Genomic DNA, 22,104 nt, shown 5'->3' on the forward strand with positions numbered 1-22,104 from the left:
TGTATGTACACATAAGAGAGAACAATTAAGGTTGCTCATACAACCTTCATTCTGGCATTTCCTAACTTTTGAGTGCTTGACTTTGCAATCTTAACATTCCTTTGCATTTTTATATGCAATTTGGATGGTAAACTTTGTGTTCTTATAGAGTGCCAATTATAACAGGGCTTTGGTCTCAGTTGGGGCCTCTAGGTGCTACTGCAATACACATTAATACTACAATTCCTTATATGAACTGAAGGGGGGAGAAAAACATTTTGCCCATTTGTGGTGGCCCCTCACAAGGCCCTACACCACTGCAAGGTCTCATAGCCTCTGGAATTAGCCTTGTGTCATCAGATGTTTGGCTGTGTGTTCTTTGTGTGGTGTCCCAGCTCTGCGCAGATAGTTGGCACAGGAGACCTCAATTGAACTACCCAATGACCACAAGATCTGTTAAGGTACAAAGGTGCCTGGCCAGGATTGTCGACGAAGCATGGTAATAGCCCTGGCAGACTCTATGAGGATACTAAGACATGTATGCCCGTGACAATGGACGCAGCTCAGTGAATGGCGGGACTTTTCATTACTCTCTAGGCTGGCCAAAGGGTTAAAGCGAGGTATCCTAACATTTATAGACTGAGACAAACAATCTGGGATAAACAACTTGTGTATCACCTTACGTGTTTCATGACGTTTGTTACCTCCCCTTGTACTTTCCTTCTGATGTTTCAGACAAAACATTCCTATTCACCACCTGTCTTTGTACTTTTACTCCTGATGTTTCAGACAAAATATCACTATTCATCACTTTTGTCAAACCATTTTATTGTGTGCTAGGATGGGGTGTTCTTGTGCTGGCCTGCTGGAAAGTGTTTACATATTCAGTGTGTTGCAGCAATGCTATCAATACTGGTGCCGAGTTCATGTACCAGTCACTGACTTGCAGGCAAACAGCTGCTTTTGACCGGACATGACTGTTGCTAATGGCATAACTCACTGACTTTTGTTCAGGCCTCAGGCTTTGCACCAGGCCCATGCTTCAGGCTCTTCCTAATACACCATGGTTCTCAGATCTCATAGGACACTGCTTAATACAATATAATTTTCCAGATTCCAAAACATTTTTTCTATTTCATATTCTTAAATTCATTTAAAAATACCTTCAAAATAATAATAAAAAATGTTGTATGGCCCAGTGATTTGATGGAAATGGGTTATCCGGCCTTGCAATGGGCCTAGAATTTGAAAGAGTGCCCTGTGGCTAGCTATGGCACCGACCGGGAGTTAGGTCAGCACAGCTACGTCACTCAGGAATGTGGATTTTTCACACCCCTGACCAATGCAGCTATGTTGACCAGGCCTTGGATTCCTTTTTCTGTGCTTGCGTAGCTGTGCCAACTTTACCCTGGGCCCTGAATTGCCATGGCAATTTACAAACCAATCCAATTTTGCATGTGTGGTTTAGAGAGGTTTGAAAATTGAGTTTAAACAACCTTAATTATAGAATAGCTAGTGCTCCTCCATAATTTTGCTAGTGCTGGTGAGACACTTGTGATAATAAATTATAAGAGATTTGTGTTGAATTGTTTGATTAATAAACTTAATCACTTACCTAGCCAAAGAAAAAAGGAAGAAAGAAAAATATGTTTGCAATGGCCCTGTGAAAGGCTGAAATACAGATTGCTCACTGAGATTTAACTCTGCTGCCATATTGCACATTTTTCAAATGCATCCTGTTGGAACTATGCCAGGGATGATCCTTGGTAGTTCAAGGAGGAGAATCAGCACCTCAGGATAAAAAACAACTTAAAATCTTTCCGGTCCATAGTCTGCTGTCTGCCCTAGCTCTTGTTTTGCCATCAGTCAGAAACAGGCATGTTTTATACAAGTTTTGACTCCAGGCAGTAAGAGCAGAAAGCAGCCAAAGCAGGCACTGCTGCACGTGGGGGAAGGGGGTAAAATAGGGTCTAGCCAGAGCTACCTTTCCCTCCAGCAGGCCACTGGACCCAGTATTGTGCAGAGGAGATGGCTGCCACTATGGGAGCACTGGGACTCAAACATTGACTCTCTTCCCCCCAGCTACCTGGCCGTAGGCGCAGAGAGGACCCAGCCGGAGACTCCAGCAGGAAGTAGTGAAGCTGCCAAAGCTGAGATCTTTGGAGAATGTTCAACAGTTTTGACTAGAGATTCTCTGTCTTGCGCTGATTGGCTGTTTGCTCCAACCCTCTCCCTCCCTCACAGTCTCTTCACCTCAACTTCACTCACACTGGCCACTCTTGCTCTCCTTTTCGCTGTCTTGTCCTCCTCACTCCCTTTTCCTTAACTTTTCTTTCTATTTAGCTTATCCACATGCTAAGTAAACTCACCCCTCGAAAGTATCATGCAACTAAAATGACATTTGGTACCATCACATTGTTCACTCTGCTTATGTATTATAACCATTCCATTCCCCCCCACCAACCTACTGTGTCTGTCTTGTCTATTTATATTGTAAGCTCTTTGGGGCAGGAACCATCTACTACTCTGGGTTTGTACAGAGCCTAGCACAATGGGGCCCCATTTTTGGTTGCCTATTAGGCACTACTGTAATAAACATGATTAATTTATATGAGAAGTGGGTAAGGTCACATGATGGAAGGTCAGAAAAAGAGAAAGGGGGAGCCTCCCCTCCAACTTCTGAATTCCAATGCTGGATAGAGCAGGAAACAAACTAGAACCAGCATAATTTGCTAGCATGGATTTATTATTTTATATACACATCACCATCACAGATGAATTTGGTACTGTACATGTCCCAATCTAAATTGTTTGCAAGGTTTTTAGATTTAAGGATTTTGGTTTAGTGCCAATTCCCCACTCCAAATTCTATATTTCCCTTTTCCCAACCACAGAGAAGAGTGTCTATGTGCCCGTGCATACTGCCAACATGTAAGAATGATTCTGGATACTTTAGAATGCAATCTGGGAAATCACTGGGTTATTATTAAATCTTAACAGAGATGTGTGGCAGGGTGGACTAGGCCCAGAGGCCCCCTGCTGGAGGCCTCATGGTCCTGGATCACCCTGCCCCAGAATAGAGCAGAGAGAAATCCACCAGACAGCCTAGAGTCGCTGCAGAGGAGCAGCCAATCAGAGAGGCTGATGAAGCAGCCAATCCGGGGCCAGAAGGGCCCTATATAAGACAAGCAGCAGAGCAAAGAAGTTCGGTTGCTGTGTGGAGCTTGACAAGGGAGGACCGGGTGCCTGGCTGGCTGGCTAACAGGACTGCAGAGAGCTCACCAGACAGAACTGAGCCCAGGGGAGGCTGCCAAAGACCAGGTGCCTGGCTGGACAGAATAGCAGAGAGCCGCCGAAAGATCAGTGTGGGCAGGCTGAGCCCGGGGGACTGAGCATAAAACCTGGCCAGACCAGACGAGAGTAACGAGATGGGCCCTGCTCATCTGGTAGCAGACTGAGCCCAGGGAGGGCTGCTGAAAAGGACACCAGTTGAAGGTACCAAGATGGGCCCCAGCTAGGTGTCTGAAGAAGGCAGTGCCTCTGGAAAGAGGCCTAAGAACTACGGCCCCATACTAGGGCCATGATAAGAACTCGGGACTCTATACCCCGGAAGGGGGGGACAGCATGTGTGGCTTGGCCAGAATACTGAGCTGCCAAAGAACAACCAAGAGAACCAGCAGCTGTGGTGTGCTCGCAAGAGGCAGGTGCCACCCTGATGTAAGACCAAAAAAGAAAAGCAGGCTCACACCTAACCGAGAGAAAGGGGGCCATCCATGAGAGGTGGGCGCCCCTCACCCCCACGAAAAGACTGTTTGCAGGCACTATTGGCCAGAGAAAAGGGGACACGCTCGAGAGGCGGGTGCTGACGCCATTACAGGATGCTATTTCTCCTCAAGTCTGTGGAATTTCAATTTTATCTGATATGCACATAGATAGCCCTAACCCAGGAGGAACACTCTGTTCTTCCCCCGAAATTAGGCCAGTACCACAATGGGCTTTTTAAATATTATCAATGTCACTTCTTATTCAGACTCCAAATACAGCTGCTATGGCAGTGCTGATTGACCTTCCGACTTATTCCTGACCATGCTGGTCAAGGGAGTATGATCCCAAGCTCTGTATCTAACCCAGACTGCTTGAAAGGCACTAGCAGAGACCCTAGAAAACTGGACTGGCCTCAGCATAAAAATCCTCCTTAAGGAAAAATCCTGAAGTTTAGAGTCAAGGAGTAAATGCATTAGAATCCATCAATCTCTGAATGTATTACTCCTGTCATGATCCTCTCTTAATTTAACCCAACTCCTAATGCAAAGTAAGTTTATCAGCTGCCTAGCTAACAGAAATTACTTACCCCGACATCTGTTCTTGGCTCCTTGTGTTCAGACAGGACACGGGTGCGGACCTGGGAAAAACAAATCAGTTGTGGGTTTGGTATTCCATGAAAGGGAAATACGAGAGACTTGCTTATTGATTTATTTCCATTGCTTTCTACTTTTTTTTTTTTTTTGGCTGGTGCCAATCCAGTCAGTTTCTAAACACTATTTTCTTTTAATAATTTACCGCTTCAACTTTTTTGGCATCCCGCCAAAGTCCTATTTCTGAGAAACCCATTTATCATTCTGAAACTTCCTGATTCTCCGCAGGAGAGAGGACTATGCTCAACCACTCCTTTCATAACTTCAGACCTTTACTGAAATGACTGTTAGGTTATAAAATACCTCACAGCCTCTTTACCTAAAGTCATTCTCAGGAACCAACATTTTTCAAACAGAAGAATGACTTATGGATATAACCGGGTGGATTATATTGCAGATTCTCCTACAAAAGTCCACACACTCATGCATATACACTTATAAACACTTCACCTACGTATGTATGTATGTATGTATCTCGGGAGTTTTCTACACCCTAACTTCGACTGGTTTAACTGAGGGTATTTTTTTAAACCAGTTGAGTTAAACCAGTGCAAGTCTGTGTGTAGATAGTCTTATCGGAGTTTAAAAGGAGCTTATTTGATTGATCCAAAGTGGGTAAACACTTAAATAGACATTGGGCCTGAGAGAGAGAGAGAATGACTTTGTAGTCCAGTGTTTTAGGCACCCGGCCAGAAGGTGGGAGACCCAGGGTCCAGTTCCCTCCTCCAATCATTATTCACAGTTGAACTTAAACAGGAGAGACTGAGGCAGTCCCACATCAGAATATCCCATAGTTCAATGGTTAGAGCACTCCTGAGAATTGGGAGATCACTGTTCAAATCTCTTCCCCCTGACACAAAGGGGGGAATGGAACCTGTTGAGTGCTCTAACCACTGGGCTAATAGTTACTGTGTAGTGTGGGCACCACCACCACCTCCTGCTGCAAGATTCTGAATCAGACCTGATCTGGTAGGTGGCCTCTGAGCACACCTACTGGATCAGGCAACTCAGGCAGATGAATATCTATCTTCTCCCGGTTCATAAATTGCTCTGGGGCTTAGGCAAGAGGTAGGCATCCAGATGCCTAGAGGAAGGCAACAGAGTGCAGACGCAGAAACGTAGGCACAGAGGAAACTTTGACCATAAAAAATTAGGCATCGAGTGAGTTTAAGTGCCTACAGAGTTCACAGTGGAGCCAAAACTGGTGCCTAACTCTGGGGTTTAGGTGCCTTAGTACTTTTGTGGATCAGGGTCACCCAGTTAGGGGACAGCCTGATACCCTGCACCTGTCTCCTCCCCATAAGCCCTTTGAGGTCATCTGTGTACCTAGGCATTCATGGAAGGCACAGTCCCTGCACTCCTAAGAGTAGGTCCTCTAGTTGTCCCTGGCCTTTTACAGGATGCAGCTTCTTTGTATGCATGACTACCCTTCATTTCCCCAGCAAAGACCAAGGAAAATCTGGCCTAATATTTATTTTAATAATCTGTTTTCCAAACACTGATAATTGTTTGTAGGTACTTTTAGCATGTATGTAATTTTCTTCTGCGTAACCTTAGAATAAAGTTGAAACTCAGTAATGTCTTTCTTATGTTGGCATTTGTCATAAAACAGAACCCACTCACCCTTTAACCCCCCCCCACACCCCAGTTTATCTGTTAGTTTAAATATGAGAGGAGGTTTAAGGAGCTCTTTCCTTAAAGGCAGGGCCGGCTCCAGGCACCAGCTGAGCAAGCTCGTGCTTGGGGCGGCAGATTCCAAGTGGCGGCATTCCATCTAATCCTTTTTTGTTTTGTTTTGTTTTGTTTTGTGCTTCATCGCTTTGGCCGCCTCTGCAGGTTTTTTCTTTTTGGTTTGCTGCTCCCGCTGCCCTGTAGCAAGCGTCCTTCCCTGCCTGCCGACCGGAGCGGCGCGGAGCCCTCCCGGCAGGCAGCGCAACGGGAGGTGCCGCGTGGCAAGCACCCCGCTTAAGGAAGCCCTGGCCGCCCCCCCCCTCCCCCCCCCCCCCACCGCAGCTAGCCGAGGTCTGCAGGGCCGGGAGTCCCCCTGCACCCACGCTCCCGCCGCCCCGCAGGTATTTTTTTTTGTTTTGGTTTTTTCTTTCCTTCGCTGCTCCGGCCAGCCAGCCAGTTTGTTCCCCCCCCCCCCCCCCCCCCCCCCGCCGCCCCGGCCGGCCAGTTTGTTTCCCGCCCCCCGCCCCCTTCGCCGCTCCGGCCGGCCGGTTTGTTCTCTCCCCCCTCCCCCTTTGCCGCTCCGGCCAGGGGCAGGTTTGTTTTCCTCCTCCCCTCCCCCCCCCCCTTTGCTGCCCCAGCCGGGCGTTTTTTGCTTGGGGCAGCAAAAAAGCCAGAGCCGGCCCTGCTTAAAGGTGCCCAGAGTTTGGAGTGAGGAAACATTTTTCTCCTCAGGCAGTTACTGTGCAATGATTTTCACAGTAAGAAGAATATTTCCTTCACAAAAGCCTGGAGACAGCAAGAAAATTTTACATTTCACCCACTGAAGGACCAATCGTCTGGTCCACATTAAGAATATATGGGAATCCTCATTTGGATAGTACACCTCTACCCCTATATAACGCGACCTGATATAACACGAATTCGGATATAACGCAGTAAAGCAGCACTCCGGGGGCGGGGGGGGAGGCTGCGCACACCGGCGGATCAAAGCAAGTTTGATAGAACGCGGTTTCACCTATAACGTGGTAAGATTTTTTGGCTCCCGAGGACAGCGTTATATTGGGGTAGAGGTGTATTAGATATTCCTGTGTATTCCTCCAGTTAGAGTTCAGAGGAATATTGCTTTTATGCTGACCATTTATTCCTACTTTTCACATAAAAAGTTAATATTTAAAATTCAGAGTAGTTATAAACACTGCATATTTTACAAGTGAAAATAAATTAATGTCACTTTCTCCTAAGGCATGTTTCACTTAACATACTGGAACAAGACTATAACATGTTTCTTTAAAAAAAATAAAAATAAAAAATTGTATCCTTGACAGGCAATGGAGTGGCTACAGTTAGTATGCATTTTTAACAAAATAAATCTGAAAGCTGATAACTAAAAAGTAACATCTGGCCCAGAGTTGCAGTGACATTATAATCAAAGAGGCTGATAAAGGAGGTGCTGCTGTCATCATGAACAGGTCTGACTACCAAAAGGAGGCTGCCAGACAACTCTCCAATACCAAATTCTACAGGCCGCTTCCCTCAGATCCCACTGAGGAATACACTAAGAAACTGCACCATCTACTCAGGACACTTCCTACACTAGTACAGGAACATAGAATAACCCCGGTTGGGGCTCTAAGGGTATCTACTACCCAAGATCCACAAACCCGGAAATACAAGCTGTCAGGAACAGTATCCCTGATGATGCCACAGCACAACTGGTTGCTGAGCTCTGTGACTTTATCCTCACACACAACTATTTCAAATTTGATGACAATATATACCTCCAGACCAGTGGCACCGCTATGGGCACCCGCATGGCCCCACAATATGCCAACATTTTTATGGCTGACCTGGAACAACGCTTCCTCAGCTCTCATCCACTCACGCCCCTTCTCTACCAACTCTACACTGATGACATCTTCATCATCTGGACCCATGGGAAGGAGATGCTGGAAAAATTCCACCATGATTTCAACAGCTTCCACCCCACTATCAACCTCAGCCTGGGCCAATCTACACAGGAGGTCCACTTCCTAGACACCACGGTGCAAATAAGTGACGGTCACGTTAACACCACCCTATGCCGAAAACCCACCGACCACTATGCCTACCTTCATGCCTCCAGCTTCCATCCCGGACACACCACACGATCCATTGTCTACAGCCAAGCACTGAGATACAACCGTATCTGCTCCAACCCCTCAGACAGAGACCAACACCTACAAAATCTTCATCAAGCATTCTCAAAACTACGATACCCGCACAAGGAAACAATGAAACAGATCAACAGAGCCAGACGTGTACCCAGAAATCTCCTACTGCAAGACAAGCCCAAGAAAGAAACCAACAGAACTCCACTGGCCATCACATACAGTCCCCAGCTAAAACCTCTCCAACGCATCATCGGTGATCTACAACCCATGCTGGACAACGATCCCTCACTTTCACAGGCCTTGGGTGGCAGGCCACTCCTCGCTTACAGACAACCCGCCAACCTGAAGCATATTCTCACCAGTAACTACACACCGCACCATAGTAACTCTAACTCAGGAACCAATCCATACAACAAACCTCGATGCCAACTCTGCCCACATATCTACACCAGCAACACCATCACAGGACCTAACCAGATCAGCCACACCATCACCATTCACCTGCACGTCCGCCAATGTAATATATGCCATCGTATGCCAGCAATGCCCCTCTGCTATGTACATCGGCCAAACTGGACAGTCCCTACATAAAAGGATAAATGGACACAAATCAGATATTAGGAATGGCAATATACAAAAACCTGTAGGAGAACACTTCAATCTCCCTGGACACACAATAGCAGATTTAAAGGTAGCCATCCTGCAGCAAAAAAACTTCAGGACCAGACTTCAAAGAGAAACTGCTGAGCTTCAGTTCATCTGCAAATTTGACACCATCAGCTCAGGATTAAACAAAGACTGTGAATGGCTAGCCAACTACAAAAGCAGTTTCTCCTCCCTTGGTGTTCACATCTCAACTGCTAGAAGAGGGCCTCATCCTCCCTGATTGAACTAACCTCGTTATCTCTAGCTTGACTCACTCTTGCTTGCATATTTATACCTGCCTCTGGAAATTTCCACTACATGCATCCGACGAAGTGGGTATTCACACACGAAAGCTCATGCTCCAGTATGTCTGTTAGTCTATAAGGTGCCACAGGACTCTTTGCTGCTTTTACTGTGAAAAGTCTGTTTTCTGTGGAAATTTTCAATTTTTTGTCAAAATGGACACCTGAAAACTGAAATATTTTGATTCAGATATTCCACGGTGCCTTATGGGAGTCATAGTTGGGTTGCCTAGTGTACCCATTCTCCTATCTGGGTTGGGCTCCCCACCTGGATATCATCTCCCATGAGACTCCCATGATGCACTGCCTTGCCTCGACAAGAGGGGAGACCAGGATGCATCAGAGATGTAGTCCAACCAGGGAGGCCAATCTACAGAGGAAAATGGGAGCATGAGGCATCTTAATTACAACCTCAATGAGACACCGTAAAGGCATTTTGCAGTTCAACTATTCTGGGTTTTGGTCAAAATACTTTTTTTAATTATTATTCGCCAAAAAGTCAAAATGTTCCACCAAGAACAGGACCCATTTTCCAACCTGCTCTTTTATTTATGGCTTGGCTCAAACTCTTTTTTTTTTTTAAATGAAGTTTTGGACAACATTAAATAGAAACAATAACATGTGACCCAATTAGACCTCACAAACAACAGTAAATAGTCAAACAGTCACAACAAAAGAGTGATTTTCAAACAACCCACAGGCTGAAATATATTTACATAAAGTGTTCAGAAAATAATTATAAATAACTGACACATTCGTCAAAGTCTCTAGATAATTTGCAAACAGGAAGAAAAGGTAATTCATCAGATAAACTATTCACTATGAATAGTTCACCCAGCTCTAGACCCAAGCCATGATGAAAAATGAAACACAGAATTAAAAAGAATTTTGAAAAGCAAATAATCTCACAGTATGTTTCGTAACTAAACAAAATACTGTTCCTTTTTGAATCTCATTATAAATAGGATCATTAGGGCAATTCTAATCCATTTTCTACACCTAAAGATAAACTTGAATCTCAGATACACAATACACTATGCTTTTGAGAGTAAAATCTGACCCATCAAGGAGTTTGTTTGCTCTGGTCTGGAACAAGATGAAGCAAGCCTTGAACAAATTACTCTCTTACACTCAGAGACAATGTTTTTTCAAGACAGCAGAAAAGGTAAGCAGGCAGCGCAGTTCTCTGACTTCTACTCGCCCTGTAGATGAACGAAGGCATTACAACTGTCACTATTACAAATTAGGAAGACCAGGTGGGTGAGGTAATATCTTTTATTAGACAAGGCTCACCCACCTTGCCTCTCTAATATCCTGGAACCGACATGGCTACAACAACACTGCAACCTAGTACAAATATTCATTAGAAATTTTAATCTCTTTACCACACATACACAGCACAGATCACACACAAAGAATCAGTATTAACATTAGAACATTTCTAGTGCACTTACCACCGAATTATCTAAGTGCCATATTTCTCCATGCATAAAAAGTTACATAGTTTTTCAACTATCCTTCCTGTAGTCCTTTACCAAGATGTAAAAGACAGTATTGTATTATTAAACAGGGCATTTATTTTTGTCATTCACGGCACACTACTTCACATCTACACTATGTTGGAGATCAGTTGACTGAGCCATTATCATTACCAACACCTCCTCGGTCCCATTAAAGAATTAGTATGATTAAAAACTAACACACTTTTTATTCTTACACCTTTTAACATATTATAGGCAATTAATTCAAAGTGGAAGCAAAAGAGCATTTCTTTTCTTATTTGAATATTTCATGCCTGACCTAAGTTCAAGCCTCTCTTATTTCAGTTTGTAACTGAAGGCTTGGTTTGTATATAGTGTATTTCTCTCATTATTTATGATTTAAAGTTATATTAACAGGCTAGATTCAGCTCTGTTACATCAATGTAAATCTTGAGTAACTTCACTGGCTTCCAAAGTGGCTCATAGTACTTATTACTCTGAATTGCACATGTATTATACCATTCATATCTTCTGTTATGTGCTCCAGCCATCTCAGAGTAAGCAGATTTTTGCCACATGTAGATATTATGAGAATACATCATGAGGTGAGGCAAAGTAAGATAGACCACTGAAGTGTTCCTTGGTAAGGTGATCTACGGTCTTAGCTATGCTAGCCTTTTGCGGGAAGTCTCCCATTGATGGTAGCATCAGCATCCCATTTTATCTGGACCTGCTCTGAGACAGCACTTTTCCATGCAGGCACCCTTTCTGCACTAGTAATTCCCTCTACCGACATTTTGTCTGGGGAGTGCAGGCACTGAACACAGAGCCAGCAGCACTAGCCTCTACAGAAGGTGCAGGTGGGGGTGCAACCATAACCATGCCACCCTAACCACTGCAGAGCTTGCCAGTGATGGAGGGGAATGCAGGCTGCATCCTCCCTTAGGGTGTCAGAGTTGATGCTTCAGCTGAGTCGACCAGAATCTCACTTCAAGTTCTTGTTGCAGTGCAGCAACTCTACATATCCCTTTCCTCAGTCCAGCTACATCTGTAAAATGCCATGAAAACCAATTGTGGTATATAAATGATAAATACTACTACTACTACCATGAATAGACCAAAATGTAATTGCCATAATAAATGTGGTAGAAAGAATAAGATTGCTGGAGGGTGTAGAGTTGGCCCAGGTATCAAATGCCAAGAAATCTTCACTTGTACATGGAAGGGGTCTGGCGTTAATAAAGGTGAATGGTCAAGTGCCATAAACATCAGTATCAGAGATAAAAAGCGACAGAGTCCTGTGGCACCTTATAGACTAACAGACATATTGGAGCATAAGCTTGTGTGGGTGAATACTCACTTTGTTGACACCATCAGCTCAGGATTAAACAAAGACTGTGAATGGCTAGCCAACTACAAAAGCGGTTTCTCTTCCTTTGGTGTTCACACCTCAACTGCTAGAAGAGGGCCTCATCGTCCCTGATTAAACTAACCTCGTTATCTCTAGACTGATTCTTGCCTGCATATTTATACCTGCCTCTGGAAATTTCCACTGCATGCATCCGATGAAGTGGATATTCACCCACGAAAGCTTATGCTCCAATATGTCTGTTAGTCTATAAGGTGCCACAGGACTCTTTGTCACTTTTTACAGATCCAGACTAACACGGCTACCCCTCTGAGTATCAGAGATGTTAGCTCTTATGACCAGGAAGAGATACAACATGGTGAAGAAGTTTGCTGACGACACAAAAATGGAAGAGGTGGCAGAACTCAGCAACACTGTATGTTTTCTGTTGGTCAGTTTTATAAAACTTTAGTATTTCTGGTTCAAGGTTGGTAACTGAAATCCAAGTCTTGAAACTATAGATAATGATATCACACTTCTTTAGAAAAACAAAAAAGGACCATTCTGGAGATACTAGTGATTAATTTCCCCTAAAATTATGGTAAGATTTTGGAGGTTGTAACTTACTGCATGACTGCTGGCAGCTCCTGGCGCAACTGAAATTTTTCAGATTTTTACATTAATTATGCAGCATTCACCAGCTCATTAGCTTTAACATAATAGGCGCCCTTCTCGTATATTTTGTAGATTTATTTTTAAAAGAAGGTATTTATGAAACAACAAACAACTACAGATCCAAGAGTATTTCCTCTTTAGTTAGAAGATTAACCCTTTACTGGACAGTTTAAATGACAAAACTTCAGGCAGCAAAGACAGACGTATTTAAATAGTCTGTCACACACTTGTTTATGGAACAGGAGACATGGTTCTAATATAAAATTTAATACCGGACAAATGGGAAACAAGAAAACAGAACTTGCAGGATTTCCACCCTACCACAGTGCCCTGGCACAAGGTGGAATATGTGCCTGCTCTTGTTTGGATTGGGTTATACCAAGGGCTACAATTTAAAAAAAGATTAAATTTATGTACCTGAAGTGCCCAAATGAAAGGACACAGCTGAACACTTTTACTAGGTGGTGTTTAAAGCTCAGATTGTGGCTTCTCTTATGGAGTAGGGGTAGAGTAAGGCACTTTCCTCCCTACTTCTGCCCGCCATCCCCACCCACTGCATTAGCCTGCTAAATCGTGCACAGAATTGCTCCTCTCGTAAAGAGCAATTTGCAAGCGAGGATGGGGTGAGCGAGGAAGACGGGGAGTTTAAAGAGGGTCACCGAGTGCTCTTCTCCCCAGCTCTCATGCAACTGGTGAGTCTCTGGAGACATTCCGCTTCTCCAAGGCAGAATGCCTCCCAATGCTCCCCCAAGGACAGCATGTGTATGCACCACTCCCAAATTCAGGGCAGTGGCTAAAGAGTGCAAAGACTATGAAAAACACTGGGAGATTTCCCTGAGTGAGGACTGAGGTCAGCAGGATTTGGACCAATAGTATGTGGAACTTGATGTCTAAATAAAGGAGAGGACAAAAGTAAATTGGCAGTCATGGATAAAGGGTCTTCTGTATGGTCAGACAAATATATTTTCAACAGTTAGGGTGGCAAACTGCGCTCCGATGGTTACAAAACTAATTCCATGCTTCCTAAATTATAAAGCAACATCCTTTCTGTAATGATTTGCTTATCTTTTCCCATAAATAAAAAAATTATTGGAGATAGATTTGAATGTAAACATATTTAGAAAATTGTTTCCCTCCATTTTGTTTTTATTAGTCTTATGCTAAAAAGTCAGTGATAACACCTCCCCCAAATCCATACAACAATACAAAATAACAAATAAAGAGACCAAAAATAAAATTGCAGGGACTATGAAAATCATATCTCATACACATAATTATAACACCACCACTGTATCTATGTCTGATTCTCTGTCACACAACTATTCATATGACAGATAACTTACTCTTGAAGACAGAACCCAAGTTCAATTTATATCTCACAATCAAAGTAAATATGAAGAGGCTGCCAAATCTGTCTGTATAAATCCAAATAATTTAATATGTGTTCAGTATATGTAATGAAAAAAATGAAAGAAGGGGAAAGGCCTATTTATTTAACTTGCTAATAAGGTACACAGTATGAGCTATATGTTCATTTTTTAACTGTTTGAAAGAACAATTTTTCCAGCGATAAAGATCTGACAAACTATAATTAATATATGTGAGGGAATAAAAGTAATTTGAAGAAAAATGGTCTTTATAAATTAAAGATAATTAACAACTGAGCCTCAGCATCATTAAAAATAGATGTTCACCCACTACTATTAATTAATTTCTTCTTTACAGAGACTCAGGGTACAGATCCTTGGTGGGTGTAAATTGCTGTCACTTCATTAACTTCAGTGGAGGAGGAAAGGTCACACATTGTTGCACCCAGCAAAACTACAGCAAAATGCAGGTCCCCGCTGTAATAGCTTCCCCACAACTTCCTTTGCACAGTGGAATCACCTTCATTGGGTTCTGGGAGCAGATGCAGGCAAAGGAAGACCTTGCCATGTGGCTTCAATGCACATGTTAGACACCCATAAAAGAAAACAGCTACCAGAGGTAGATCAATCACTGGGGGCCTGCAACACCGGCTCACTCAGAAAAATGAAAAATTAAAGTAAAGTAAAGGTACCATTCACAGCTGTTAATTTAACTGCATGGTAGTAAAGGCACCATTCACCACTGTTAATTTAACTGCATGGTAGTATTTCCATCTCTCGGAAAAAGAATCCAAAAGGAGACAGATGCTCAAATGCCCCACAAACCGCTTAGCGCATTTTATAATGAAGGGCTCTGTGGTGCTCAGTGATCGCATAGTGCTTAATGTGCTTACAAGAGCTATGCTGTATTCTTAGTCCAGTTCCAATTGGCTGCACATAACAAGAGTTTCACAGCATCCTGCCCAGACTCTGTCTGGGAAGATCAGCCCCTAAAGGCATAGCTACTAATACCACAAGCTCCAAGGCAGCAGCAGCATCATAACTTCATGGAAGGTACCCACAGTTCAGTGAACAGCCTGGCAGCCACAGCAGAGTCATGATGTACTCTTTTGAGGGTCTTTAATTAATAAGCACAGAAGACCTTAAAGCAAGTGACTGTGACCCAACTAAAATTTTGACCTGCAGCAGCCACTGGCAATCACACTAGAACTCTCAGACCACACACATATATCCCCACAATAAGGAAGTGACATTGAACATAGTGAATCATCCAGAGTTCATCACAGTGGTAAGCACCAGTTGATATAGTCAATACTGCTCTTGGGTAGCTACATCATTAACTGAAATGTACATGCTTCTGTTTCACTTAGCAGTTGGTTGCCAGTCACAAGTTTGTATGGCTCAGGAAAGCACTACAATTTTTTTTTTGAATCATTATATTGCCTGATTTTCTAAGAGTAGCAAAATATGTGAATGGTTTTCCACCTGTCTCCAGTTACTTTTGAACACAACGTAGGCAGGTTAAAATACTGCACAAGGAATTAGATATTCTATTCACCACCTCAGTTTCTAAATTTTACATAGTATAGTATCATGCCTCATAGGTTTTGTATTCATGAGAAAGTAGTATTTTGTCTTACGTTGCAAATTTTCTTCACACAAACATACAAAATGCAAATTAGAATAAGGGATAAGTAAGTTAATGAGCAAGAGGATGCTGTAAGACAAAATTCTGAGTACAAAACCTTCTCCCTGAATTGTTTAAAATTTGATGAATGGTGCACTATTACTCAGGGCATCTCACAAGTTGCTGAAATGAGTTAGCTCAAGTTCCTTATTCCTAAATGCAATAAGCCTTTCAACGGCACTTCTGAAAAAACAAAATCCATTTCTCTCTGTGTTCCTTTTTTTCATGTCAAAGCCCATAGCTATTTGTTTAAACTACACTTAAATTCTAACCTCAGAAATCTTACTACAAACCAAAGCATCCTAACACCTTAAATGAAATGCAAGCTACACGCAAGATAGGCACTTTATACCTGTGTTAAATGTAGGTATTCCTAACATTTCTACTTCTTGAAAGCATACACCAACATTCAATTAAACAATTCAAATAAATTATACAAATACAATTCAAACATTAAACACAAAAACATGCTTGCTTCCCTAAGCAACCCAAGACCTTTCAATATTTTACACATGGCTTCCATAGGCTTCCTGGCTTGGGGGAGCACTTGAAAGCTAGAATCTTAAAATTTTAAATTCTTTACATCTGGAACAGTCCTATCCCTGCTATACATGTTCTATCTAATCTTCCTTTAAAAGTTGGTATTCTTGCTTTGTGGGTGCCTTGAGAGTCAGACTATTGAAGGACTCCTAAATTCAGAAGCACTGTGAGCTAGCTTAATTATGTAATAAAGCAATGGAGCTATCCAGTTGTCACTCCCTGAGAAGGAAGAAGCAAAGAGAACTGCCAACACAATTTCCCAGTCAAAAAGCTAAATGTTTTTTGCATTTCCTTTATTTAAAGTGAATTTCACTGCAAGGTTTTTACAGTAATTCTGTGCCAATATACCTGAACTCTGCTATGGATGAACCACCTATAGAGTTGTGTCTACACTAAGGAATTTTAGAAAGAGAATTCCACCAGTTAGTACCAGTTCAGCTGTACCTCTGAGAGCCCTTGTATAGAAGGGAATCCAGCTGCTTAAAATGGCTTTACCATCACATCAGTTAAATCTGATCAGTGTTTGTAGGCAGTGTCCAACACAAAGGCTGATGTGTTTCCAATGGAAAGCATGTACTAAAGATAAGAGACATACTGCATCTTTGCTTCATCAGAGAATATAAAATACAGTATATAAATATTTTCTATCCAGTTACCCCAAAGGAAAAAAAAATACCAGAAAAAGTTTGCTGGTCAGAAAACAAGAAAAGTAATAATAAAAGAATGCCACTTATACTGAACATCTCTTCTTGTTTGGGAGCCCAAATTAGAATCAGAAAAAAAATTATTTATTTGGGGATTTTATTCACCTATACAAGTCAGAATGCTCTGCAAGATCAAGTAACAAGTTCAATCTAATTGGAGAAAAACTCCATGCTATGTGTCCACACATGCACATATTTTACTTCTATGTCTAAGTATAGTAGCACAGTTTCAAATATGTGAGTTGCCAAATTACAGTAGTTTTTGTTTGGTTTTAAAACATAGATAAGCTTATAAAAGTTACCCCCTTTACATTTGCTTTTTAAAGCAGAAGCTCAGCAGTCATCAGATGCAGAGGAGCTCAGACAGGTGGGAAAGGAGAAAATGTGTTCCTTTTACTGCACAAGGGTAGTCATCTGGAATGTGCTTAATTTCTTTACATTTAAGATGATGTTGGGGGACAGGGAAAGAATCTGAAAACCTAATAAAAGTGTTTTATTTCTTTTATTTTAAATACTGCTGATAGAGGGCTGATTTCTGACAGCCCCCACTCAGAAAAAACGTAGATTGACTTCATGGGACTTAAATTGATAGAATGTTAGCTACTGTATAGCATTGCTAGGTAGTTATCCTAAAATTAATAACATAATAAACCTAAGAGCTTGATCCCACAGAAAGACCTGCAAGCCAGGAAGGGTCACAGGTCTCAGCACTGCAGGAGGTCTTAAGCTATTCAACACAAATTGAAGCCTGCCAAAGTAATTCCTCTTCCCCAAAATAAGAGCTCCTCATCTGCAAGTAGCAGAGCTTCCTAGGAGACAGAGAACATACATATCAGATCTCCAACACCCACAGTCCTTACTCCCTTCAAAATCCCAGGCACCCCCACACAAACACCAGTTCGGCAAGGGGAAGTTAATGGACAACTCTAATCTGCAGAAACTCTTGTATAGGTTCACGGATAGGAGGCAGTAGCAGTGCTAGAGGCGCAGTCGCAGAAAGTCAGGGGAAGATTTTTTTTTATTATTATTATTATTATTATTAAAGAAAACCCTTTCATTTTGGGAAGGGCTTCTGATTGTTGGTGGGCTGTGTTGTTTAAGGGGGCCCAATTCTCCTCCAGTTGGAACTCAGAAGAAACAATTTCCTCTTGATCATCATAGTGATGATGGTTTGACAGATGGATAGACAGACAGATAGATGTAGGGGTACATTTTTAAGTTCCTCATGATTTCTTGCTTTCTTTTCCTTAATATACATGTTCACGTCTGTCAGAGAGCCCACTTATGCCAATCCCATGGTCATACCTCCCCAGATAATGGCCCTTCCAATATGACAGAAACAGAGCTGCCAGGCAACACAGCACTGCTTAGGATCATGGTCTCTTTCATCTTCTTTTGCAATTCACTGACATTCAGTCAATTCACATGCTTTTTAGGACAGCAAGGAATTTTCTCTCTGGAGTTCCTGGATGTTTTATTTAGGAGTTCAAAGTGTATAGAAATCTCGTTGGGCCAGAGACGCACAGCTTTGGGGAAGGACGTATTACTTGACCATAGGAAGGGGGAGAGTTCCTTATCAGAATGGGGATTAACCTTCCTGAACGTGCAGGCTGGGATGCTTCCAGAGCTTCGGTGTGCCGGCATCTGAGGAAGGGAAGGCATTTCTGTTGATTTAGGCCCTCTCAGTATAATGTAAAATAAAACCACATCCAATGTTTAATAAAGTGGTTTCAAAGTCAATGCTAGTCAAAGGCTCCCTTCGGTGTTGCGTGGGACTCATATCGCTAGGGGCATGTAATAGAATAAAAATGCTCAGCTGTTATTTGTAGTTCACAAAAACAAGAGGGGTTCACTGAGCAAAAAGAGGAAAGAAATTACATTTACTAACAAACTGCTAAATTACTAACGAAAATGGTCTCTGTGCACATCAAATAAAGTCAGACTTTAGTCACATTAAGCACCATCACTGAAGTCCATAGAACTATATGCTAGGGTAAAGGCTACAGCATCAGACTCAAACAATACAAAGCTCACCAGCATTTTGTAGGTCCTGATCACACGGTGATGTGGCAAGACCAAATGTGATCACCCTAATATTACCAATAGCATTTTACAAACTGGAACATTTCTGAAGGAGAAAGTGTTCTGGAGCAATAAAGATTTGGACAAACCCCAAATAAAGCAGTTTTTATTCATGCTGCATCCTAAAGGTTTAAAATACACACACACACACACACACACACACACACACAAGAAATGTGCACTACGGTCATACTATGAAGAGTTTTGTGTTACTATGTAAAAACTAACCACTGGTGGCATGAATCTATTCTCTCCTTTGAGAATCTATTTTATGTCCTTAGATCAAAAAACAAAAACAAAAATATAACAAAAACCAACCAACCTTAAAACCTTTATACATGAAATTAGACACCTAAATCTATACATACAGGTACCCAAATAACTGGCCTGATTTTCAGAAGTAATGAACACCATAAGCTTCCATTGAGTGCAACCCCCCTTCTGCACAAGTTGCCATTCTGTAATGAGATAAGAAACTGAAAAAAAGTCACTGCTGACATCAGAGGAGGTTCCAGGGTAGTGGAGGCTCCCTAGTAACTTAGACAGAAGGACAGAATCTGAACCTGGCGCTAACAGCGGATTCCCCTGCATGTGTTACTGGCACATAGTGTACCTCACTATGATTAATCCCTGTTTGTTACCTATCCCTCTACTTAGTTATTTGAATTTCCCTCTCAACAATCTCTCAACATCACACAGGTTACAAAATTCCATCCAGTGTCCAAGGCAGAACTATACGTCTGTACATGCGCAGCCGCTATTAGGTGGACTCACATTATTGGTACAGCAAGCTGAGTGAACTACTGAATCTGGGAAGTCTAAGAAAAATCTGACATTATTCTCTTTTCCCCATTGCTCATTACAAATTAGTAATGAGGAAGCCAACACACGGTACCACTGTTTTATGTTTTTTTTGGTATCAGGGAAGTTGTTATTTGTAAACATTTGTTTACTGAGTATTAATTATCTCGATCTCAAAGACATTTCACAGAAAAATGGGATTTCCTTATTTGAGAATTTGAGTCACTGTAGCATATATTTTCATAGTGAAGTGAAGCTCTTTACTTTTTCTATATTGTCAACTTTCTTTTTAAGCTTAGCTGTGTTATGCAACATGAGAGTGCTTTTACATACGCAGTATTGAGTTCTTGCAGAGCCTCTGGTTAAAAATGAATAAACTATGAGCATTCTACTTTGAGGCTGACAAGTAGGGTCATAAGGGGGATAGTCATGGCTGACAGTAGTAAGCAATTACTTTATATTCTCATTCTCATCGTTCACAAAATCTGAATAAAGTATTGTGTACTTTTTTTTGTTTCAGAATCCACATTTTTCTCATGCAAATGTTTGAGACTCAGACTAAGTATCAAATACTTAAAAATATTTAGTTGTGATTTTTCTAATTTCACAATTAAATTAATTAATATAATTCCTATACTCTTCAGCAGCAATTTCTGATTTGGCTCAAAACACATCAGTTGCAGATTTGGGTGAAATACATTATAATTGAATTCCCCAAATAATTAAGAAGGGTCTCCTGGCAAATAGTTTAGGTTTGAAATTTGACTGAGCTTACATTTGTTAGAATTGAAAGGTAGATATCTCCTTGCTTCTATCTTGTGAAATGAGACTTAAAAATGCAGTCACTGAGAAATTAAGGAAAAAATAAACCCTGTTTATGCATGAACCTGAAATATTATATTTGTTCAGCTACTCCACCTAGCCAACAAGACACATATACATGATGGGGTGTCTGAAGGAGTGTCATTATGGGTACTGCAATTTATTAACAACGGTAATTATGAGATTAGGAAAGTACAATGTGAAACCCTGCTGCTGCTTTTCCTCTCCTATCTCTCCTTCCCCTTCAAATTCTGCTCTTCCCCTGTGCTGACTAATAGAAATGTTTACTACATCCTTCATTCCCTCCGGCAGTGCTTTGCTACTTGTGCTAAGAAGAGAATGCTCTCTCACTCAGTGCTTCCTCCACAACAGACAAGAAGTACTGAGTGACAGAGATTTCATTCAGCTTCACACATCAAGATATACAAACTGACCCCAAGGATGGGAACCAAGAACTTCAACAAACACCTCCCCCCACACCAACCCACCCACTGTTCCCCAGTGTTTCAATACCTTTGAACAAAAAGTGAGATTCTGAATAGGAAATACTGCTAGTACGTATTCTTAGCTGGCTTTATTCTAACAACACTGGTCATGCATTTTAAAAGATGCTAAATGCCAATTCTGTAGGGGAGAATATACCTGTGCAGCCCATATTTTATTTAGGACCAGGACTAGTCCTCATGTAGATCTTTGCTCAAGCTGCGTTACGGACTGCATTTCCATCTAGATCTCACATTATTTTCAACCACATAGAAAGGCACTTTTCATCATGAAAAATCTGCATTTCAGGTTCACCAGAAGTTCACCATAAAGTGTTGATTCATCAATGGCAAAAATAGCAAAAAAAAAAAAAGTGCATTTGGACTATATTCCATTAGGTATTATAGTTTTGATGATAAAGGCTTAGTTTTGGCCTGGAGTCTAATTCAAGGAGAGTGAAAAGTGTGGGATGAAAAGGCAAATCAAAGGAACAGATTCATTTCATTTTCATGCCACAGGAAATATTGGATCTGAGGTATTTATTATGGCAATGCCAAGACATAGCACCATTCTGGGAGGGAGTTTTGCCTGGAAATTTGTGAGATTCTATTTAACAAATAGTTTGAATGAAAATTAATCACTATCAGTTGAGGAGCGGACATCATATTACTGCACTAGATTGTATGTGATCCCTGTTTGCTGACAATGTTGCTGGCAATTCTTCTAAGAAGTTAATTTTTTTTGACAGTTTCCCTTTCCACAACTCGATCATCAGCCTATATGTAGAGGAGAATATATCAGAAACAGTGAGAGCAACTGGTGTATTCCTATTTAATGGAAAATAATGATAATGAATTACATTTAAACAACATCTTCCAACTCACTCAACAAACTTTACAAAGTGATTATAAACTCTGTGGGCACAGTAGTAATTAAATCTATTGCTGAAAAG

At 41.7% G+C, this 22,104-nt stretch overlaps 1 protein-coding gene across 1 annotated transcript in view; it reads right to left on the minus strand.

The window, feature by feature from the left end:
• The window catches only part of INPP4B (inositol polyphosphate-4-phosphatase type II B), a 312,722-nt gene that overhangs the window by 208,027 nt on the left and 82,591 nt on the right, over window positions 1-22,104 (minus strand). The window contains exon 6 of the mRNA XM_029910663.1: window positions 4,331-4,381. Coding sequence (XP_029766523.1) covers window positions 4,331-4,381 — 51 coding nt within the window. The remainder of the gene's footprint in view (window positions 1-4,330; window positions 4,382-22,104) is intronic.

The sequence above is a fragment of the Terrapene carolina genome, unplaced genomic scaffold (assembly GCF_002925995.2).
Source record: "Terrapene carolina triunguis isolate 2854851 unplaced genomic scaffold, T_m_triunguis-2.0 Scaffold66, whole genome shotgun sequence".
NCBI lineage: Eukaryota > Metazoa > Chordata > Testudines > Emydidae > Terrapene > Terrapene triunguis.